This window comes from Mastigoproctus giganteus, chromosome 10, assembly GCF_048544385.1.
Source record: "Mastigoproctus giganteus isolate SK-2022 chromosome 10, ASM4854438v1, whole genome shotgun sequence".
Taxonomy (NCBI): Eukaryota; Metazoa; Arthropoda; class Arachnida; order Uropygi; family Thelyphonidae; genus Mastigoproctus; species Mastigoproctus giganteus.
This window is the reverse complement of record NC_143584.1, coordinates 145771575-145794731: the sequence shown is the minus strand read 5'-3', so window position 1 is coordinate 145794731 and position 23157 is coordinate 145771575. Positions and strand designations below refer to the sequence as shown.

Sequence of the window (23157 nt, the reverse complement as noted above, 5' to 3'; positions counted from 1 at the left end):
TAATATCCAGTTGTTATCTAATAAAAAACAAACCCAAAAATCTCATTAGTTAATTATCAAAAAAGATGTTTTGGCTGAGACCAATGCATTCTGATGAGTTTAGCTCATTAAAAATGTGCAATCGAAGTGGTTTCAGCTGAGATATCTTTTTTGGTAAACAACTCAACCACCAAAGCATCAAATCTTCAACTCATTAGTTAACTCATATTAAATTATTTTTTACAATAGTACAGTTTTTTTCAAATTATTCTTGTATAATACACAGAGAGAATGTTAAATAATTGCTATAAATTTTCATTTGAATAGCAATTTAGAAAATAATTTATTATCTTTATAATTATATTTTTTTAAATTTTGTGTTCATATAAAATGTAGGTGGATGTATTATGATGAGAATATTGTAAATATGTATGTTTTATTGAAATTTATTTGCCTTTTCTATAGTTATATGTAATAAAATTTAACACTGATAATTAAGTATGTTTTACTTCATAAGTAGTGGTTCGAAGGATCGGTGCGGCCTTTACACTATTTCCGAAAATGAATATGGCCTTTTATTCAAAAAAGGTTGCCTACCCCTGTGATATGCTGACATGTCATAAGTTCATTTTACACCAATACAGTTGAACTTCTCCGATCTGGCAACTTTGAAATCTGATCCTTGCCAGGTCTTGAAATAATATTGATGTAATCTTGACTTGCTTTAAATGTTAGTAAGTTTTGGTTTATTGAAGCTCTGAATTTTTAATATATGCTATTTTGTTAATTTAATTTAATTTCATTATATGAAAATTTCCAAATTAGTTTGCAGTGCTTCACATATGTTAACATGTGTCTGAAATTAAACTTGTTTAATTTGACAGTTTCTTACTGTTAGAAAGATTCAAGGAGTGAGTCTGGTCAGCTGAATCAAAAGATGGTAATGATCTTAAACAAACAATTTGATGCCTTAGCCAAGGTGATCAAATGCAATGATAAATTTATATGGTCATTTGAGTTGACTGTGACTGCTAAATATGGTGATGTTCTTGTATTCTCTATCTCTATCCTTGTGAACACCTCTGACCCAGTTCACTGGGGATGAGAGCATCCACGCACTAGTCAAAGAATTTTCAGTTCCAAGAAACGGATAAGTTTTTGAAGAATAACCATATTTGCTGTTATGGAATATAAACAGAAAGTTTATTTATTTATTTAATTACTGCTGTTATTAAAAATACTACCATGGGGCATGTGTGTATAGGAAATTAATGAGACATTTAAATATGCATCATCTGCATAAAAAATAAAGTTGTGCATGTAGAATCAAATGTAAAATAGTAAGCTTTTTTTTTTCATTATTAACAATATTAAACATTATATAAATTTCATGTATGTCTTCAAGTACTAACATTTTTTGAAGCATAAAATGAAAAATGTTTTTAATATTTTATATAAGTATTTTATGCAGGTGTTAGTCATCCAATACAAACGACTTGTTCTTTTTTTATATCAGTTTTAGAATTTTTTTTTGTTCCTTCTACAATAACTGCTTCTTTAGTTTTTTTTTTTGAACTTATCTTTAAGGTGATGAAGGATCTGAATCCATACCACAAAGATACTTGAAAATAGAAATAAAATATTCTCGAATGGGACTAGATGAAATTGATTTCAATCGATTCAATCGTACAAGTTTTTCTGGTTTGGAAGCCAATCTTCCAAATTCATACTGTAACAACATGATTCAAGTAAGAAGCATTTTATTGTCTTAAACGTTATTTAGTATTAGTTTTTTTTGTCTCTCTTAATAGTCTTGCTATATTTAGTATTAGCAGTAGCAAAATGATTGTGCCCTTCTGGATCCATCACTGATCTGTTGATGACAGTCTTATCTCACAAAGGTTATCACCTTTGAGTTTATCACCTTTATCAACATAAATTAAGCATAATGTTGATGGCATTCTTCCTCTTGCTGAGGCTACATACAAGAGGGAACATAACAGAGTGTGAAGGAGGGTGTGTTACAAGGAGGGAACTTACGGGTGTGAAGCTTGTTTTCTTCCCTCCGAATATCTTGTCTAAACTGCAACCAATGGACCAAGGCATTATCAATAATTTGAAAATGCACTCCCAAAGATGCATACTAAAAAAAATTATACTGAGAATAGAAACCAACCAACCTATGCATTCTGTTATAGATTTGCAGATGTACATATCAGAGTTGGCGGAAGTGTGGAGTCAAGATGTGACGGAAACAACGATTAAGAATTGTTTTGCAAAAGCAGGTTTTACTAAAACGCCAATTAACAGTGATGAGAAGGATGAACTACTAGAAGATATTGAGGAATCTTGGGAAGAACTCCAAGCAAGAGGCTTGATCAGGGGAGAAATTGTCCTTCATGAATTTTTAGGAGTTGATAATGATGTCATAATAGCTGAATATCAAAGTGACTCCAACATTTTGGAGAATATTCAAAGAACTAGTGACACCAGCAATGAGTTGGATGAAAATGAGGGCAATATTAAACCTAGCAAACATCAAATGTTGGCAGCATTTGAAACTTTGCGTCGAGGCTTTCAATGTGAAGAAAATGTGCCAGAAAATATATTTGAGTGTTTAAACAAATATGAACATTTTTATGAATGATGTACAGTAAAATCCAAATATTTTATGAAATAATTCTTAAAAGTGTATTAATATATTGTGCGCCATCATGTACATAGTCATTTCTTAATATGTATGTATTAATAAATTAATTGTTTAAAATGTAAGAAAACTTGTTCATTCCCACTTATTTCCCATCTTTTACTATATTTCGGAATGTTGAATTACAGTAATTTTCATTGTTGAAAGGTCATATTTCTTTATAATGAAATTTCTGTTTAACGAATTTTTTCTAGTGAACGATCAATTTCATTATATAGAGGTCAGACTGTATTTGTTCTTTTTGAACATATATATATATATATATATATATATATTTGTACTTTTGTGTGTGGGATGGGATCTGTATAGTAAATCCATATATGTACATATACATTTTGAAGTTTGTTTCAATGCAATATCAACCATCTATATGTGCATAGATTATCTTTAAACTTTACAAAGATGTGCTACCATCACATCCCTTTACATTTTTATATTTAAAGTATTTTCGAAATTAGTATTAGTATTAGAATAGCTAAATAATAGAAGGAAGTAGTAGACTTTTTCTGCATCTGCCAAAAAATAAAAATTTCCAATCACATATATACTTTCTCCATTACGAAATTCCATTGTGAATGTAACTTTGTTCCACTGTGAATATAACTTTGTTCCACTGTGAATGTAACTTTGTTCCACTGTGAATGTAACATTACCAGCAGGTAGTGTTTATTCCAATGATCAGTAACATGTGAGTGAAGATAAATTTGATGAAATCCAACCTTCTGTTACTCCCTGTGATTTTATGTTTGTATCCCCCATTTATCCTACAAGTGAAAATGTATCTCCCCATTCATTTTATTACTTTCCACCTTCCAGGGCCGTATATACCTCAATCAATTTCCCTACTAAGATGTGAACATATGAATATATGCACGTGCACGAACTCGGCATGGTCATTGTTTCAAGTGCTCCTAATAATCATTTGTGTTTTTTAATATCAGTTAATGAGTAGAGTTTTACACATGTACTAGGGCAACGGCCAAGTGTTTTTATGCCCCCCCGAGGTCAAAATCTTCAAGTTCTGTACCTTCTAACGCTTCCAACTATCCTGTAAGTTAAATTGAATCAGGTACCTTTCTGCTGCGGAGGCTCGCCATTCCTACAGCTTGGAAGAATTTGCTTACCTCGTTGCCATCTTTACCGTCTGCGACCACTGTCAAGGTCAAAAAGGGGTGATAATCTCTCTGTAGGGTGAAGTGTCTCTCAGCATACGTAATAAAGTAAGTACTGTATTCTAAACTTTTATTCTTCCCATGAAGTTAAGCCTTTCTATACCCATGGTGACATGGCGCAGAAGCAATCTGAAACGTGCAGAAAATGCTCACAATCCACAAATTGCTGGATTAAGTGCAATGGCCCCTGTAGGCTTGCTTTTTGTGAGACTTATTGTCTTTTAAAAAACTTAGCTCGTGCTTCAGCCCAGAGGTGATCACGATGACAATGTGCTGCATGCCGTGGGCACAAAGTGAATGCCACAGAATCAAGGGCAAAGGAAAGTGTCTCCCCCCTCCCCACCTCCGTCGCCAGTGGGCTACTCCGGCAAAATTGACTGCAGGTCACCTAATGCAAGCATGTCTGACTCCACCACAATTCTCTCTTGGCGTAGAGAATTGTCTGACTCCACCACAATTCTCTACGCCAAGATGCTCAGGCGCAAACTGATCAGGTCCTAGAGCTGCATGAGGAGCTCCTATGTCAGAATTGTAGTAAAATGGATGAGAAGTTTACTTTACTTTATTTATAGAATATTCTGAGAAAGCTCTGCACAGAGGATACAACCCTAAGAGAGTCACTACAGTGACTGGAAGACCTACAACATTCTACGCACCATTCTGTGTCCTTGCTGCTGGAATCCATCAGTAAGCCCATCCAGGATACAGACTCCTTACCTATGCAAATTGTTCAACACTCGAAACAAATGATTTCTGACTCCCACATCACCAACAATGTGACCCCCAACAGAGCCATTTCCTGCAATCCTTTCACCTTCATCCCTTGCCCCGGAAGTCGCGAAAGCATGGGAGAAGAAATCAGCACTAAGAAGTAATGTACCTCCCAACCAGTCTTAGTAAAGAGACCTTTGTCAGCTGAGCAGATCAGAATCATGGTGCAGTTATTAGCTCTAACCCTAACCCACTAGGTATTAAAATCATGCAACGTAGAGGAAGGAGGTCTGAACCATTCAGCATATTTATAAGTCAACTATGCCCGGAAACAATGGTGGAACAAATTGAAACCCTTCTGAAGCAGCTAGACAATGGTTCCCAACAGGCATCCGACCTATGCCTCTTTCCGGATTGAGATCAAAGATCCTAATATAGAAAAGTATTTAAACACAGATATCTGGCCTGCAAGTCTCCTGGTGATGCCATCTTTCAGCAACCATAATGCACAACCAGGGGTACATGTGATCTCGAGACCAGAGATGGGCAAGGTGCATCTCTCTGCATAGCTAGGCAGCAAACCAGACCTTTCAACCTGATGAAAGAAGAGCAGCCACTGTGCTGACTAAATCCTGCAAACATCTCATCAAGTCTGATAACCAGATACAAGTGCACATTACTAGTAGGGCTAGTATTCCCACCTAATGCCACACCCTGCTCAAGAGGAATCCACCTCTAATCAGCCACCATCCTCAGGAAAAAGAACCCTAGAAACTTAATCCAGATCAAGCCCGTCAACGATAAACATGTGAAATGCTTCATGCAGAACATCAGGAGCCTGAAGAACAAGCTCAGTGCCCTGATTGACATACTTATAAGTGCGGATTACGACTTTGTTATCCTTATTGAAACCCGGCTTCGTGACGACATGGACATATCGCCTTTAACCACTGGAAAGATAGGAAAGGAGCTGGAGTCTTAATTTGCAAAAGGTGACAGCTCCCTCTTATCAAATTTTGAGCATACCCTGGTAGCGATTTTGAGGCTGTTCTGGGGTGTTCATACTAGCAATTGTAGTCCATCTAGTCAATGGACTAGTATGCGCAGGTTACTTACCCCCACCCATTGGAGATGGATGCATTACGAATTTTTCTGCTTGGCTCCTGACCTCTATCAAGTGCAAGCAGAAAGTAATAATTCTCAGACTTCAACCTGCCCCTGCCAGCTGCATCAAAGCTCCTCGATCAGTTAATTTCAGATCTGTTGAGTCTCAACATCCATTACATCTGTGTCCCCCCCCTCTCGCGGAGAAGCCACGTTACAGAGAATCTTTTCCAGCCATGGGAATGTTGAAGCGGTAATCAGTTCTAATTTGGCATTTCCCCCTGACCACAGGCCAGTTGAAGCTTCTCTCAGCTTGTTGAAAGAATGCTATAACCAACTAAACCAATCGAACTCAATTAAAAAGATCAGGAAGGCTGTATATGATCCAAAATACCTAAAAATTGAAACAGCAATAGATCTCTTTAGGCTATACCTCTGGTTAACTCTCAGTGAAATCGATATAGAGGAAGCTGCGTTTTGGCTTCAGAAATGGTTGTCTTTCATTGCTAGAGTGGCCATATTGAGTATGCGTCATCTACCCATATTTGAAGCTGTGGTGGTCCAGCATCCTTATATACCAGTTTAAAGAAAAACGACGACTACATGCCCAATTAAAATGATCACCCACCGAAAGATCATACTCAGCGTACTCAATAGCCAGATGCAGTTTCCAGAAATCCAAGAAACAGACTATCGACTCGTTCATGGAGAAGAGGATAGCATGTGGCTAGCAATCCTGGTCGGCCAATTACATCCTGTCAGCAGAATTGTTAGATCTGGCCAAAGGGTGTGATCATGTAACCCGGTTCGCCAAAACAGACAGTGCAGCTGAGGACTTCCTCTGGAACAGTGCCCACTATGACATAACTTTTTTTTTTTTTTTTTGTGGTAGTTGTTGGCGCATAGGCTTCTGTGGCCATAATGCACCTCCCAAGGTTTATGCAGTACTTTGATCCAAGCCCGAGGCGGGAATCGAACCCGCGACCTTTGGGTTGCCAGGCAGGCACTTTACCCACCCGGCTAGCCCGGTCGGCATGACATAACTAATCTCACTAATGTGACGATTGGCGAAGAGGAGCTAATCAAGGCCATCAATGCTCTGTCCAATAAGAAAATAATGGGAAGTGACTCTATTCCCACCTTTTGCCGTAAAGTTGTCTCCTACTTCATGAGTGATGAGCTGACAACGTTGTTTAACAGAATTTTACAACAGGGAGTCATCCCAAATGCTTGGCTAAATTAGAGTCATCCCAGTTCCAAAGATCCAAAGTCTGATCTCAGCTGCTGACTATGGGCCTATTTCAATCTCCTCCCCTTTTCTCAAATGCCTGGAGAAGTGCATGTTTAAAGTGGTTGTCAATCAGATCCTTTTCCAGAGACCTCAGCATATACAATACTCACTCTCACAAAGATCACTTATAACATGCATGCAGGCTCTGAATTTGAAAACTCTTCAAGCCTGGGAGCAAGGCTATGTTATTCATGCTGTTTGTCTGGATCTGAAAGCAATCTTTGACACAGTGCAAGTTAAGCCACTTATGTGCCTTCTGGAGAACTACTACGGTTTCACGGGTAATATCTTGAAGCTCCTCAGGAATCTGATAACCAAGAGGTGCCTTACCTTCCAGCAAGGGAATAACTGCATCACAAAACAGGTGGAAGATGGTATACCCTAAGGTGGATCGTTGTCGGCACTGCTTTTTTCAGTGATATTTATTCTGCTAATGAATTAGATACCTGTGTTTATGGCCTATGCCGACGATATCGATCGAAGGCGATGGTCAGGCCACACCTAGAGTACTATATACAGGTCTGGAGGCCTCATTTCAAGAAGGATGTAGAGCTGCTGGAACGAGTACAGAGAAGGGCAACAAGATTAGTGAATGGAACAAAAGGGTGCTCTTACGAAGAAAGGCTTAAGTTTTGCAAATTACAGTGTCTGGAGACTAGGCACCAGCGAGGTGATCTGATAGAGGTGTATAAAGCCTTGAATGGTTTAAGCATGCTCAATGCTGATGGAATTCTTCCTCTAGCTCAGAAAAATCACCTGAGAGGGCATAAATTCAAATTGAGGAAAGACAGATGTAGGATAGATGTGCGGAAATTTGCCTTTAGCCAGCGGGTGGTTGGCTGGTGGAACAGACTTCCATCCCTTGTGGTGGAGGTTGATAGCCTAAATAAGTTTAAGGCTCAGCTGGACAGGTATTTTGAACGAACAGAGGGGTAAAGTGGAAGTGGTTTTTTTTTTTTTTTTTTTTGGCTGATGCTGCATAAGCTTGCTTTCTTGCATCAAATGCCTCTACTAATGCTAATGCTAATATTGTATGTTACCTCTCAAGCCTGGCTAACACCTCACCAGACCAAGCAGAGGAATTATTGAAGTCAGTCGTCCTGAACAAATATCCGTCCTCTTTCTGTGAATACGCTGCCTGTTTTGGGCTTATAATTAACCCTGAAAAATCCAAATATATCGTCTCACCTAGAGCACAAGCAGACCTTAATCCAGCAGCCCTCCATTGCGGGGCATGTCTTCATCGCCACTCATTCTGTAAAATTCTTAGCAGCTGTAATGGATGAAAACCTAATGTATAAGGAACAAATCCAGCAACTGCGTTCAAGAGCATTATGAGCTTTCTGGGGTATGAAATGTGATCTCTGTAGAGTGCACAACAAGGAAACAGTCAGAAAATTTCTCCTCTACTACTTTTGTTCTATCATCAGTTATGGTATTGAAGTTTGGTTGGCTGCTCCTATGTCCAGTCTGAAGACGCTCTGAGGTCTGGAATTCTGGGTCCTAAAGTCGGCCAACAATTGGGCTCACCTACCCTATACAACATCAAAACCACAGTTCTGCATAAATTTCAGATACACCCCAGCCCAGCACCTGGCATATGTGAGGGAGCTCACAATGGTGCTTAACCTGTGCCCCGCTGCTCTCAACTTCGTTAATATCTGGGAAATCGTAGGCTGGAAAATCCCTGGTAGAGCCCTCAGAAACCGTCCAGTGTTCTGTTTTAACCTGCAGAAGATCTTGACCTTAAGCGGCACTTTCCGAACAGTATCATCAGCGTGCTGAACTGCAAACACTGATTTGGGAAATTCTGCCTACAGAGAAGAAAAGCGCAAATCCATAGTCAAGTGCAGTGAGCATTCTTGCAGTTGTCAGTGGAACTAGTCATAACTCCCAGTGAAAGTTTCCAGACTGTCTCAATGTGTTGCTGCATGTATATAATAACTGTAAAATCTATATAATACAATATAAGCTCTGATAATCTATTATAATCATAATAAAATCTGTATAATGCAATATAAGCTCTGTGTAATCTATTATAACAACTATAAAATCTATATAATGCAATATAAGCTCTGTATAATCCGTTATAATAACTATAAAATATATATAATGCAATATAAGCTCTGTATAATCCATTAGCACTTCCTATGTATTTTATGTATTTTCTGTGTACCCATGTAGTTTTGTATGTACTGAATGTAATGTGTCCAGTTAATTGTTAGATTCCTCTGGTTGCCTGTAGGATTCGTGCAGGAATTGTGCCCTACATTTCTATGAATAAAGAATTTTATTATTATTATTATGTTTAGTTGCCAAGCTTTGCGACCTTATAAGCTGTTTTTCATATGGAAATCGATTAGCACCCCTCACCATTGCCTTATACATAGGGACAATGTATCCTTCTTCCTACTTGACAGACAGAGAGCAGTCATGTTTTGGATAGCTTTCTTGCCTAGTGAATTACATTCTAGAGGATTGAAAGAATTCAGTAGATTAATTTTTGCATTTGCTTAATCTTATATGTATTTTGTTTTAATATTTTGTTAATTTAATTCTTAACCTTTTGTGAAACTAATTCTGGTAAGTTGTATTCTTTTCAGCACCTTGAGTTTAAATTCTTGTCCAGTAGTTGATAAATTTTTGGTATCTGCTTAATTATTGTAATATTTTGTAAAGTTAATTCTGCATATATTTTGTAAATTTAATTCTGTAATATTTTGTAAATATATTCTTACCTTAAAACGGTTGCTACAAGATCCACTTTGAATACTGTGTCCAAGAATATCATGACTCAGATGGGAATGGTTGTGGCTGATTCATATGTAAAAGAGGAGTTAATTTTTTTATAGCATGTGGCTTGTATTCCAAGATCAGTCTAGTAGATAATCCAATCTATCTGATGCAGCTCCTTGCAGTGCAACAAAAATCAACATTTGCATCTTCTTGTGGTGCACTAACGTGTTTCCTTGTGACAAGACATGTTACATCTCCTTGAGATGCATCTTTGGAATGTTGTTGGAAATCAGTAAGTTCTTCCCTTGCATCTGAATAAGTAGATGCAAGGGAAGAATGATTGGCAAGTACAATCAGGGCCTGTTATGGCTAGTGTTGGTGGGTTGCTGGCTGGTTGTGTTTTTGCAATAAGTTCCTCATTGAAATAAGCGTAATGTGGCTGTAATGGATAATAATGGCTATCTGATCCTGGCTGGGCTCGTTTCATAGAAAATAAGTGGCTGCAGTAGAGATCTCCTGTTGAGCCTGCTAGTGGTGGATAGCAGTGATTCCTGAGAAATCTATACAGACTGGGATCTTTCTGTGCTGCAGAATGACTATGGCAGCCTCAACCTCACCTGGACATGTGGATTTCTTCTAGCCAATGGGACGAGTGCTTGAACGATATATATAGGTGTTATGGTGGACTTCATGATTTACTGATTAAGATGGCATCTACATGTGATGAATCAAGATTTGTTTTAATATTTGCATCTCATTGTGAAGTAATAACTACTATTTCCTCGTGAGGCAAGAAACTCTCATTTTGATGCATTCTTACGATGCATCAAAATGCGATTTTTGATGCATTCATCGTAAGAATGCATTTTGATGCATTCTTACGATGCATCAAAATGCGATTTTTGAACTCTTCTGGGATGCATCAGATTCTTCTCTTGCATTTTCTTGTGAGGAAAGGTTGGCATGTACAACAGAGTCCTGTTATGCTCAGCAGTTTGTCTGCTGATTGTGCTTGTGCGTGCGCGCGCGCGCGCGCGTGTGTGTGTGTGTGTTCTGTCCTTCATGGAATTAAGTGTTTCACAGTAGTGGATAATGATTACTGTCTGGGCTTGCTTGTTAGAAAATAGGGGGCTGCAGTGGAGGGTTAGACCTCCCAGTGAGTCTGCCGAGGGTGGATAGTGTCGATAGCTGAGAAACATAAGCTGGAATCTTCTTGGTTGCAGGATGGTTATGCAGTCACAATGTTAGCTGGGCATCTGGATTTCTTCAGGCCAATGGGATGGGAGAGAGTGTTTGACCTGCATGCATTTATGTAGGTGCTGGCTCACAGGTACAGTGTGGACTGCTGGCCTGGTGGTCTTCACTGTCATTACAGTTATATTAAAACACAGTTATAGTAAAGGAGGCAGCAAAAGAAATAAGCAAACCCTTAGCCATAATTATGAGAGCTTCTTTGGACTCAGGGAAGGTACCCATAGACTGGAAATGTGCAAATGTGACCCCAATTCACAAAGGAGGATCAAAGGCTGACATAAGTAATTATAGACCTGTGAGTTTAACTTCTGTTTCAGGGAAATTAGTGGAGGCACTGGTTAAAGAAGCACGGCAGGATCATCTAGACAAGACTTCAGGTATAGCTCGGACACAGCATTGTTTTGTTAATGGAAATTCTTGCCTGCCCAATTTGATTGGATACTATGATGCAGTCACAAAAGAACTGGATGCAGGGAATAACTTTGATATTATGTATTTGTATCTCAGAAATGGTTTTTGATACTGTTGCACATGGAAGACTGCTGCACAAATTGGAGCAGTGTGGCATTGGAGGCAAATTTGCTGCTATGGGATGGTTGAGTGGGAGAAGACAGAGAGTGGTAGTCAGTGGACACTGCTCATCGTGGACTAATGTTATTAGTGGAGTCCCTCAGGGTTCAGTGTTGAGTCCATTGTTGTTTTCTGTATTTATAAAGAATATAGATATAAAGAATTTGTTATTGATGATGGTATATCAAGCTTAATGTCCAAGCTTGCAGATGATTGGCAAAGGTTGGCAGGGTTGTTAAGGGTACTACTGACAGTATGCTGCTGCAACAGGATCTGGAAATGTTGAGCAGCTGGGCTGAGAGGTGGCAAATGAAGTTTAACATTGACAAATGTAAAGTACTACATATGGGAAACAGTAACCCCAGAGTAACGTATGAACTCTGTGGTACTACACTGACAGTGGTAGAGAATGAAAAGGACCTGGGGGTAATTGTGCAGGCAGATATGAAGTTTTCTGAGCCATGCAGATGGGCTGCAAGAGTAGCTCATAGTGTCTTGTCAATGATATACAGGAATTTTTCTTGCAGGGATAAGGAGGTGATTATCCCCTTCTATAACGGAATGGTCGGGCCACACCTTGAGTACTGTATACAGGTCTGGAGGCCTCATTTCAAGAAGGATGTAGAGTTGCTGGAACTAGTACAGAAAAGGGCAACAAGATTAGTGAATGGAACAAAGGGTTGCTCTTACGAAGAAAGGCTTAAGTTTTGCAAATTACAGTGTCAGGAGACTAGGCACTGGTGAGGTGAACTGATAGAGGTGTATAAAGCCTTGAATGGTTTGAGCATGCTCAATGCTGATGGGATTCTTCCTCTTGCTCATCGGAGCAATATGGCCTTATTTGCTAATGCTTCTAAAAACCAAATAACATAACTTCTTGCTCAGAATAATCACCTGAGAGGGCATAAATTCAAATTGAGGAAAGACAGGTGTAGGATAGATATGCAGAAATTTGCCTTTAGCCAGCAGGTGGTTGGTTGGTGGAACAGACTTCCATCCCTTGTTGTGGAAGTTGATAGCCTAAATAAATTTGAGGCTCAGGACAGGTATTTCTATCGAACGGAGGGGTGAAATGGGAGTGATTTTTTTTTTTTTTTTTTTTTTTTTTTTTTTTGGCTGATGCTGCATAAGCTTGCTTTCTTGCATCATATGCCTCTACTAATGTTAATGCTAATCACTTTAGAGATTGACTTGCTTTGCTGATTATGACAATAATTATGCTCAACTGATTTACTTGACATGTGATGGCAGGTCTCATCCTATTTCTGTTGTTAGGACATAAGTAATTTGTTGAAGTGGCACTTGTGTGTGGATTTATAACTTAATGTTAAGCTTCCTTGGACATGAAAAGCAGAACTACATGGCCTACAATGGTTGAGGGCATGCATTTGAATTATGTACTTTCCATTTGTTTGCTTGGCAGTAGGTCCCTGACCATGTTCCACTCACCTGGGATGACGACCAACTAATGGCTGTATAGTACTGTAAAATAATGGCGGAGTTGCCGGAAAAGCTTGCTATGACTACCTAGTTTAATAATAAAAAAAATCCCAACTGATTCAGTCTTCTGTGACAGTATAGTGGTTTTGCCACTTATTATTGGTTTGGACATGGCTGGATTTGATTTTCTCTCAATGACTGGAGGAATTTCTGAAGTCCTCTTGAAGTGATGTACTTAGCTGTACTTAGCTGCTGCTAAGTACTGCCATGACATTCCTAAGGCTTCCCAAACCTTAGAATTAACAGTTTCCCCTGAGCCCTAAGGTACTCCTCAGTGGCATTATCCAAAACCCTGGCACCAATTTGTTCTGACGAATTACATCTTTATAAAACATATTCCTTCTATCAATTAAGGTAGACCAGGCAGGCTGAGAACATTGGCCTTCCTAGTGACATTTTCCAATATGATATTATATTTTGTTACCAAGTCACCAGTTTTCTTATGTTAAGTCATTAGCTGCTACACATATTGCTGTTCGCTCTTTAGTATTCTTTAAAAATTGATAGTTAACTTACATCATCAGTTTTTGAACACAGCAGACATTCTCTTACTCGTCCTTATTACTGAAAATATTTCCACTTTCTCTTACAGTTGACTTCCCCCTATTAAAACTACCTTCTGCCAATATAAGAAAAAATATATGCTTAAAAGCATTTATGTACATAGTTTTTCAGTGTTACAAAATTTCCAAATTACTTGAAAAAAGCTCACTCCACATGACACACATACTATTCAGAAACTCACTAGCAGAAGGATTAAAAGTAGTTGGAAAATTCGGTCTCTCATTTATTCCTGGCTTGGAAATCTAACTTTCCGCTGAAAACATATTACATTAATTACAAATTTAATTACTTATTGCAGGATAAAAGGCTATTAAAATTAGTTAATAAAGAAGGTTTTAGGAAGTGTTGCTCAAAAAGAAATTATAAGAAAAAATAATTTTTCAGCCTGGACTGTACTTGTTAACAGGAGAGATTGCTTCTACAGGGATGGGATACACTTAAATAGAAAGGGTGCAAGAATATTTGCTGATGCTATCGAGGCAGTGTTAGGTGGGTCGGAAAACTGCTAGCTTGGGGGGAGACAAAGACCAATAGATTGACAGTAGCCACTGGCAGAGGTGAAAGAGATTCTTGCACTGCTTCTATTAGAATGAGCAGAAGCCTGAAAAACAAGATGCATGGTATTTCAGAGACTGCTGGGAGCCATTGCGGTACAAGTAAACACATGGGTTGTGTTAGGGTAGCTAAGAATAGAAACAGGTGCAGGTATTCTTGCGTGTACACCAATGCTAGGAGTTTAGTAAATAAATTTGATGAATTTGAGGTATTGCTCAAAACATCAAAGGCAGATATTGTTGGGATATCAGAGACGTGATGTCACACAGATATAAGAGATGCAGAATTGGAATTTGGGGAGTAAAATGTGTACAAATAGGATAGGAAGGGACGAGGGGTTATGCTATTAGTTAAGAAACACATAAAAACCAAGGAAGTGAAGCCAGTCGACATCGCTGGACAGTGCAGTGTTGAGTCAGTTTGGTGTGACATAAGCATTGGGAGATCAAAATTGAGAGTAGGAGTGTGCTATAGGCCTAATGACTCTGATGAGTATAATAAGGAACTGTACAGGGAAATAGAGTGGGCCAGTAAATCAGAGAGTCTTATAATGGGAGATTTTAATTTCCCAGATATTGACTGGAATTTGGAGGCTGGTTACTCACACACTAGCAGGGCTTTTGTGGATTTATTGGATGATTGTTTTCTACATCAGCATGTTCGGGAGGCAACTAGAGTGAGGAACTCTTGATTTGATTATCAGCAGTGATTCTTCATGTATTAAGAATCTGCAGATAAATGAACCACTAGGTGGCAGTGATCACAGTGTGCTGAAGTGGGATTTACTCAAAGAGGTAACTACCATTAGGGGTAAAGGGAAGGGTTATTGCTTCCGTAAAGGCGACTACGATGGACTGAGACAGTATTTAAATTCTATACAGTGGGACCAACTGATGATGTTACCAACAGCAAATTCAAAATGGGAAGCATTCAAAGAACTTATCTTGGAAGCTACTAGGCTTTACATACCAACTAAGAAATATTGTTCAAGGTTTAGGCCAAAATGGATGTCAGATGAACTAATGAGGCATATGGCAGAGAAGAAAAATGCATGGTATACTTACAAATTAACACATGACACAGAAGCCTATGATAGATACAAGTTGATATGCAACCAAGTTACAAAGGAGGTTAGGCAGGCGAAGGCAGATTACGAGAAATCTTTGGCAAGGGATGCAAAGAAAAACAGCAAAGAGTTCTTTACTTATGTAAACTCTAGAAGGAAGGGGATGAATCAGATTGGTCCACTTGATATTGATGGGTCAACTGTTGATGATCCTGCTCAGGTAGCTAACAAACTAAATGAATATTTTGCATCGACACTCATACATGAGGAGTTATTCAGCAAGGGGAATGCCAGAGGTGTATTCAACTCTAGCAGTAAGCTACAGAATCTTGAAATAACTGGGAGTAAAGTGGAGGAGAAACTGTTGAAGATAAACACAAGAAAGGCACCCGGGGTGGATGGGATCTATCCAGTTATATTAAAGGAGGCAGCAAAGGAAGTAAGCAAACCCTTAGCCATAATTATGAGAGCTTCCTTGGACTCAGGGGAGGTACCCATAGACTGGAAATGTGCAAATGTGACCCCAATTCACAAAGGAGGGTCAAAGGCTGACACAAGTAATTATAGACCTGTGAGCTTAACTTCTGTTCCAGGAAAATTAATGGAGGCACTGGTTAAAGAAGCACTGCAGGATCATTTAGACAAGACTTCAGTTATAGCTCAGACACAGCATGGTTTTGTTAAGGGGAAGTCTTGCCTGACCAACTTGATTGGATACTATGATGCAGTCACAAAAGAACTGGATGCAGGGAGTAACTTTGATATTATATACTTGGATCTTAGAAAGGCTTTTGATACTGTTGCACATGGAAGACTGCTACACAAATTGGAGCAGTGTGACATTGGAGGCAAATTGCTGCTATGGATAAAGGGGTGGTTGAGGGGGAGAAGACAGAGAGTGGTAATCAATGGACACTGCTCATCGTGGACTAATGTTATTAGTGGAGTCCCTCAGGGTTCAGTGTTGGGTCCATTATTGTTTTCTGTATTTATAAATGATATTGATGATGGTATATCAAGCTTAATGTCCAAGTTTGCAGACGATACAAAGGTTGGCAGGGTTGTTAAGGACACTACTGACACTATGCTGCTGCAACAGGATCTGGAAAGGTTGAGCAGATGGGCTGAGAGGTGGCAAATGAAGTTTAACATTGACAAATGTAAAGTACTACACATGGGAAACAGCAACCCCAGAGCAACGTATCAACTCTGTGGTACTACACTGACAGTGGTAGAGAATGAAAGGGACTTGGGGGTGGTTGTGCAGGCAGATATGAAGTTCTCTGAGCAGTGCAGACGGGCTGCAAGAGTAGCTCATGGAGTATTGTCAATGATATACAGGAATTTTTCCAGCAGGGATAAGGAGGTGATTATTCCATTGTATAAGGCAATGGTCAGGCCACACCTAGAGTACTGTATACAGGTCTGGAGGCCTCATTTCAAGAAGGATGTAGAGCTGCTGGAACGAGTACAGAGAAGGGCAACAAGATTAGTGAATGGAACAAAGTGGCGCTCTTACGAAGAAAGGCTTAAGTTTTGCAAATTACAGTGTCTGGAGACTAGGCACCAGCGAGGTGATCTGATAGAGGTGAATAAAGCCTTGAATGGTTTAAGCATGCTCAATGCTGATGGGATGGGATTCTTCCTCGAGCTCAGAAAAATCACCTGAGAGGGCATAAATTCAAATTGAGGAAAGACAGATGTAGGATAGACGTGCGGAAATTTGCCTTTAGCCAGCGGGTGGTTGGTTGGTGGAACAGACTCCCATCCCTTGTGGTGGAGGTTGATAGCCTAAATAAGTTTAAGGCTCAGCTGGACAGGTATTTTGAACGAACAGAGGGGTGAAGTGGAAGTGGGTTTTTTTTTTTTTTGTCTCTACTAATGCTATATTTTAGATAAAATAAGTGTTGGTGAGTGATAAGCTAAGATCTGGGACCTAAAGGTGGTTTCATTTTCCGACTGTGAACTTTTTTTAAACTGGCTATCATTACTATTCTTGGATATAGGAAAACATAGGAAATTTTAAGTTCATTAAATTTTTAAGGAACTATAATCAGTCACTGGGAATTATTAGCAGAATAGTTGTGCTACCTGATAGCTTTGCGGTAGAAGTTTTCAGGATACCAAATTGTATGTAAAAATACTCACATGTTGCTGAGTTATTTATTACTGTTATTTTCAAGGTCACAGTCATTCTACCGAGTCGGCCATTTTCACAAGATAAAAGAACTACAGCAGTGCCACCTACTTGTTCAGTGGGATTAGAAATTCGGCATAAATTGCGTAAAATTATTAAATTGTGACATCACCATTGTATAAGAGCTACAACTTCTATATAGCTGTGTAAGGCTTGGCAGATCAGCAGCTTAAATCCCTAGCCAGGATAAATGGTGAGGGTTGACATCAGGAAGGGCATCCAGTCATAAAAACTATGCCAAAACAAAAGGTGATTGATGGAAAGTAGATGTGGCAGGGCTGCCGAACAAAGGAAGGGTCCGGTTAAAGAAGTTAATTCAGCTAGAGATGAAGAAGGTGTTGAAAAGTGTTAGAATAGGAACATTGAACATTGGGACGATGAATGGAAAGAGCAGAGTAAAAAAATTAAAATGCCGAACCCATATGAACGTGGGAAAAAGGCGAGGACAAAGAAGAAGAAGAAGAAGATTGCAGGATAAAAGGCAAAGGATTGTGATTAGTGGTTGCTCTTTAGATTAGGGCAAACATAAGAAGTGGAGTTCCACAAAGATTGGTACTGGCACACTCATTTTTGATTTCTTTAATGATATTGATAAAAGGATACAGGATGTAATGTCAAATTTTGCAGTGATATCAAGATCTTTAGTGTGGTTAATGTTAAGTGTCTTACATTTCAGTGATGTTTAAAAAAGTGGCAGCTTGCTTTAATGTAGCAAAATGCAAAGTCACTTGGTGAAAAGCAGCCCCATAATAACTTATTCACTAGGCAGGGTTAAATTAAAAATAGTAGAGGAAGAAAATGATTTGAGAGTTTTGATATGGTTTAACACAAAATTCTCCAAGCAGTGTAGACAGGGAAGTCCCATGGCTTTCTGATGATGATTTATTGAACATTTTCTTGTCAAGATATGGAAGCCATAATCTTATTGTATAAGGGAATTGTAAGACTGCACTTGACATGCTGTGTTCAAGTATAGACACTGAACTTAAACAACAACAACAACAACAAAAAAAAAAAAAAAGATGTAAGCTTCTTCAGAGGGGTTTCAAAGATGGGCAGGCACTTGGTGAGTTTAGCAAAAGAGCAATTATATAAGGAGACTTTAAATACACAGGCTATAGCACTTGGTAACTAGGTACCTTAGAGGAGACTTGATTGAGGTGTATAAGGCTCTGAGAAGAGAAAGTAAAATGAGTGAGGGGAAATTTTCAATGTTTAAATGATTCCAGAACTATGGTCCATGGAGAAAGAGGTTTAGACTGGATTGAAGTAAGTTTACTTTTGGCCAATAAGTTGTGATTATTGAAACAAGGTGGATGGTTGAGGCTGATAATTTGAGGAGATTCAAAAGTCTGCTGGACTTTTGAATCTCCTCAAATTCCTGACTCCCTCCTCGTGCCTACACGAGGAGGGAGTGAGGTATTTTATTTTATTTATTTATTTTGTTTTGGCTTGTGTAGAAAAAACCTTGCACCATATTTCTGGCAGTGAGATAAAGCAATATTCTTGATCTGATTATCAGCAGTGATTCTTCATGCATTAAGAATCAGAAAATAAAAGAACCACTAGATGGCAGTGATTACAATGTATTAATGTGGAATTTACCTAAAGTTGTAACTACCATCAAGGGCAAAGGGATATGTTTTTGCTTTTGTAATGTTAACCACAGTGGTTTCAGGCAAATTTTAAATTCTGTGCAGTGCAACCAACTTATGGTGTTACCAACAGCAAATTCTAAATAGGAGGCATTCAGAGAAGTAGTCATGAATGCTACTAGGATTTTTATACCAACTAAGAGGTACTGTTCAAGGTTTAGTCCTAAATGGATCAGATGAATTGACAAGACTTGTGGCTTAGAACAAAAATACATGGGATGCATAAGAGGAAAGATTGAATATGGGGCTGTAGAGCATATAGCCCACATTTTTGAAAGGATGCATATAAATTATCAGATGATAAAAAAAAAAGAAAAACCACTGTAGAGCTAGTCTGCAATCAAGACAGAAGATTTCCATCTGGTGTTGTGGAAGTTGGTATTTGAATAAGTGGACTGAAGAACTAGACAAACTGTCTAGAAACAAACTTATCTAGACAAACTGTCTAGATGAGCTTGTTTCATGCATCGTTTTTCACTACTAATACTATAGTATGAACCAGAGCTATAATGCTCAATACATTCTACGTTGATATCAATATTTGTAAAAGAACAGCTACTAATACTAATATGGCTAATACTGATACTAACTCTACCGCTGCAATGAGTTCCCCTAGTACTGCACTTTGGTTTGCATGTATAACAAGTAGGTTCAAGTGAATGGCTTTTGTGTTTTTAATGTCTTGATTTACATCTCACAAAAAGAAATTAAAATAGATTTTGTTCCAAGGTGATGCTGCAAATGAAATAAGAGGTACATTCAAAAAGTTCCCAGAATTATATTATAAAAGTTTATTCAGTGAACAGTTGGGCTTACTAGCCTTATCACCTTTATACCTTCCTTCTGCATGCACACTTGCTCCAGCGGTCTTCCCAAGCTTTGAAACATTCTTTAAAACTGTGTTTTTTTTTTTTTTAAATGTATGTAGGGCCACTTCACCATTTTCTTTGATGCCATCCACTGTAGCAAAACAATGACCCTGAAGCCCCATTTTCAGTTTAGGGAACAGCCAGAAGTCAGGCAGTGTAAGGTTGGAGGAGTAGGGAGGCTGCTGCATGACTGATTTTTTTTTTTTTTTTTTCACAGCCAAGAACTGCTGAACTACTGTTTGCCATGTGACTGGCTGCATTGTTGTGGTGCAGAATCCAGCTATGCTTCCATTTTTTAGGTCATCTTCACGGAAACGTGTCAAAACCTCAGCATAGTAAGCAGCAGTAATGCTTCTTCCCTCAGTCACAAATCCCCTACTCAATTTTCTGCCTGTTATATCCGATTGTGTGTGTGTGTGTTTATAATATTAAAAATATATATATATATGTTATATGATAGTTATTATAATAATATAATTGCAATAATATAAATACAAATTATATATATACAGTATATAATTTTATTCTTTATATAGTGGTACTAAGTAAACCAATTATAGATCACCACAAAATTAAAAAGATACTGTACACCATTTTATAATGAAATTAACATAAATTTAAAAAAAAAAAGTTTAAATAACTTAAACCCAAATTACATGGCACCCCTGGAATGTTGTTGCGGCACTTCGGTTGAGAACCACTGCATTACAATATGATGCCTCGTTGTTGAAAAAAAAAAAAAAGAAAAAAAAAAATGGCATGACTTTGACGTTGGATTTTGTTGCACAAGATTTCTTGGGCCATTGGGACATTTTTGTGTGCCATTCGGATGATTTCACCTTGGTCTTGGGGTTGTAGGTGACCAGTGAACTGGGATCCCCAGTGACCACTTTTGTTAGTCAGCTTGGATCCTGTGTAGGTTTTTTTGAATGAATCATCTATAGTGGCTTTCCTTCAGTCTGTTTGATCATCTGACAGCAAGCATATGGTGGAATAAATTTTGCACACACGTGATGCATCCCTAAATCTTGCATCAGGATTGCATGTATTCTGAGCCTAGAGATAGTCCAACTTCATGAGCAATCTCAACAACAGTCATTCACCTATCATTTCACACGTTTCTACACTTTCGTCATTTCGGGACACCAAAGGGCATCCACTGTGAGGTTTATTTCCAGTGTTTCCTGTCCGTTTTTAAACTGAACAGATCAAATTTCTCATAAACTGCTGTTTTCTTCAAAGCATCATCTCTGTGAATTTTCTGCAATGGTTGTAGCATCTCTGAAGCTCTCAAGTTTAAAGACGAACTTGATGTTAGCACGTATTTCTCCAGTTTAGCACTTAATGTTAGCATGCTGTTCAAACTGTGACATTTTGCAATCGATCAGCTGTGACACAAGAGTAAAGTGGTTCAGCCAGTTCCCACTTCAGTTTTACTTCAGTTTCGACTGAAGTAAAACCGATTTGTCGCGAAAATGTGAATCGGAAATAATGTAAAATGATGTCATTTCCTAAATGGCATAGTGGACTGAAGTAACATGGTAATGAAAATATGATATGGAAATGATGCAAATGATATCACTTCCTTAATGGCGCTAACAACTCAGTCACTAATGTTGATTCAGTAGAGTAAGTAGCGGGCATGATCATAAAACGTTACATCATTCATACTAAATATTTCAGACTGAAGTAAAATGCAAATGATGCCACTTTGCACGGTACATAGTATGTATATATATTTGTATATGATGGGTTGTATATACAGTCGATTACGGTTATTTGGGACACATCGGGACTAGTGGGTATTGGCCTGATTAAGTGGCTGCCCCAATTATCCGAAGTTTCACGTAAATAGTTAAAAATACAATGGACCCCCACTTTATAATTGGTTCACTGTACAATCAAATCACGTTACGATTGACTCACCATAGTAAAGTACTGTTCACTATACGATGTAGTAAGCGCCGGTCATTATGATCACGTTTGTGAATTGAATTTTAATTCTATTAAGCAGCGATTCTAATTAGCAAAAATAGGAGGAATATTATCCACAGGCTATAAAAGTAAAGATATATTAAGCACAAATTTACCCTTTATTACCTTACCAATTAAAAAATTAAATGATACATGAAAATCGGAAGAATATATGTGATAATCGGAATAATTAATACATACTGTAATATGTACATACTAACTAGTTGACATTTCTGTTCACTGACATTAGTATGTGGGGGTTAAAATTTAAAACAGTAAAAAGATAAGCAATTAATAACAAAGAACATGGTACACACAGATTGCAAGTAACACGATACGTGCAAATGAGAACGGAGTAACAAGTTACGAAGCTTTAAAAATAGGAATGAAGAGAAGATTCTGAAAATTAATTTTTTTATATGATTGAAGATTTCATGGAAGTGTAAACACATTTCACCATAATAACCCACAGAATTCCAGCTGTCGGTATTATCTCAAATTCAATAAGATCGGTATTATCTCAAATTCAATAAATTCAATATGCTGGGAGACTTTGAACAACCTCTTGTTATAGGAAAACCACAAAATCCTTGTTGTTTCAAGGGCATAAAGTGAATCTTTTGAATGTTGACTGGAAGTCTAATAAAAAAGTGTGGATGACACGAGATATCATGAGCGAACGGATAAGTCACTTTAACCAAATAATGATTTGTCAAAACAGAAAAATTATTCTTTTCATGGATAATGCTGCATCTCACCCGCACATTGAATTGTCCAACATTCAAATCGTTTTTCTGCCACCAAGCACAACTGCAGAGCGTCAGCCCTTGGATCAAGGGATAATAAAAAAATTTTAAACTTCACTACAGAAAACGTGTTTTAAGACATCTCATTGCAAACATGAAAAGATTAACGATGAAGAGACACAATTTGGCCGTAGTAGCCCTTGTGTCATTAAACCGAACAACAACAACAACAGCAAACATGAATGATGTAACATGTGCGAGTGACCTTGCAAAGAAAATCAGCATCCTAGATGCGATTCAGTGGATTTCCTCTTCAGTAAACACAATTAGAAAACAAACTGTCGTGAAGTGTTTTGTAAAGTCTGGCTTCTCAAACGCAAAAATTGAGGTTGTGAACAGCAATATGGAGCAACAAGAAGAACAAGAACTTCAACATTTATTGATAATGTACAATACTTCAACTACAAGTGACCCTGGCTACAAAGATATAGACTTGAACTGCACTCC

At 38.2% G+C, this 23157-nt stretch overlaps 1 protein-coding gene across 2 annotated transcripts in view; it reads left to right on the top strand.

Annotated features, from left to right (window-relative positions):
* PAN2 (PAN2-PAN3 deadenylation complex catalytic subunit PAN2) overlaps positions 1–23157 on the top strand; it is a 588859-nt gene that overhangs the window by 167691 nt on the left and 398011 nt on the right. For both annotated transcript variants that reach the window (XM_090383685.1, XM_090383686.1), the window contains exon 11: positions 1567–1727. In XM_090383685.1, coding sequence (XP_090239811.1) covers positions 1567–1727 — 161 coding nt within the window. The remainder of the gene's footprint in view (positions 1–1566; positions 1728–23157) is intronic.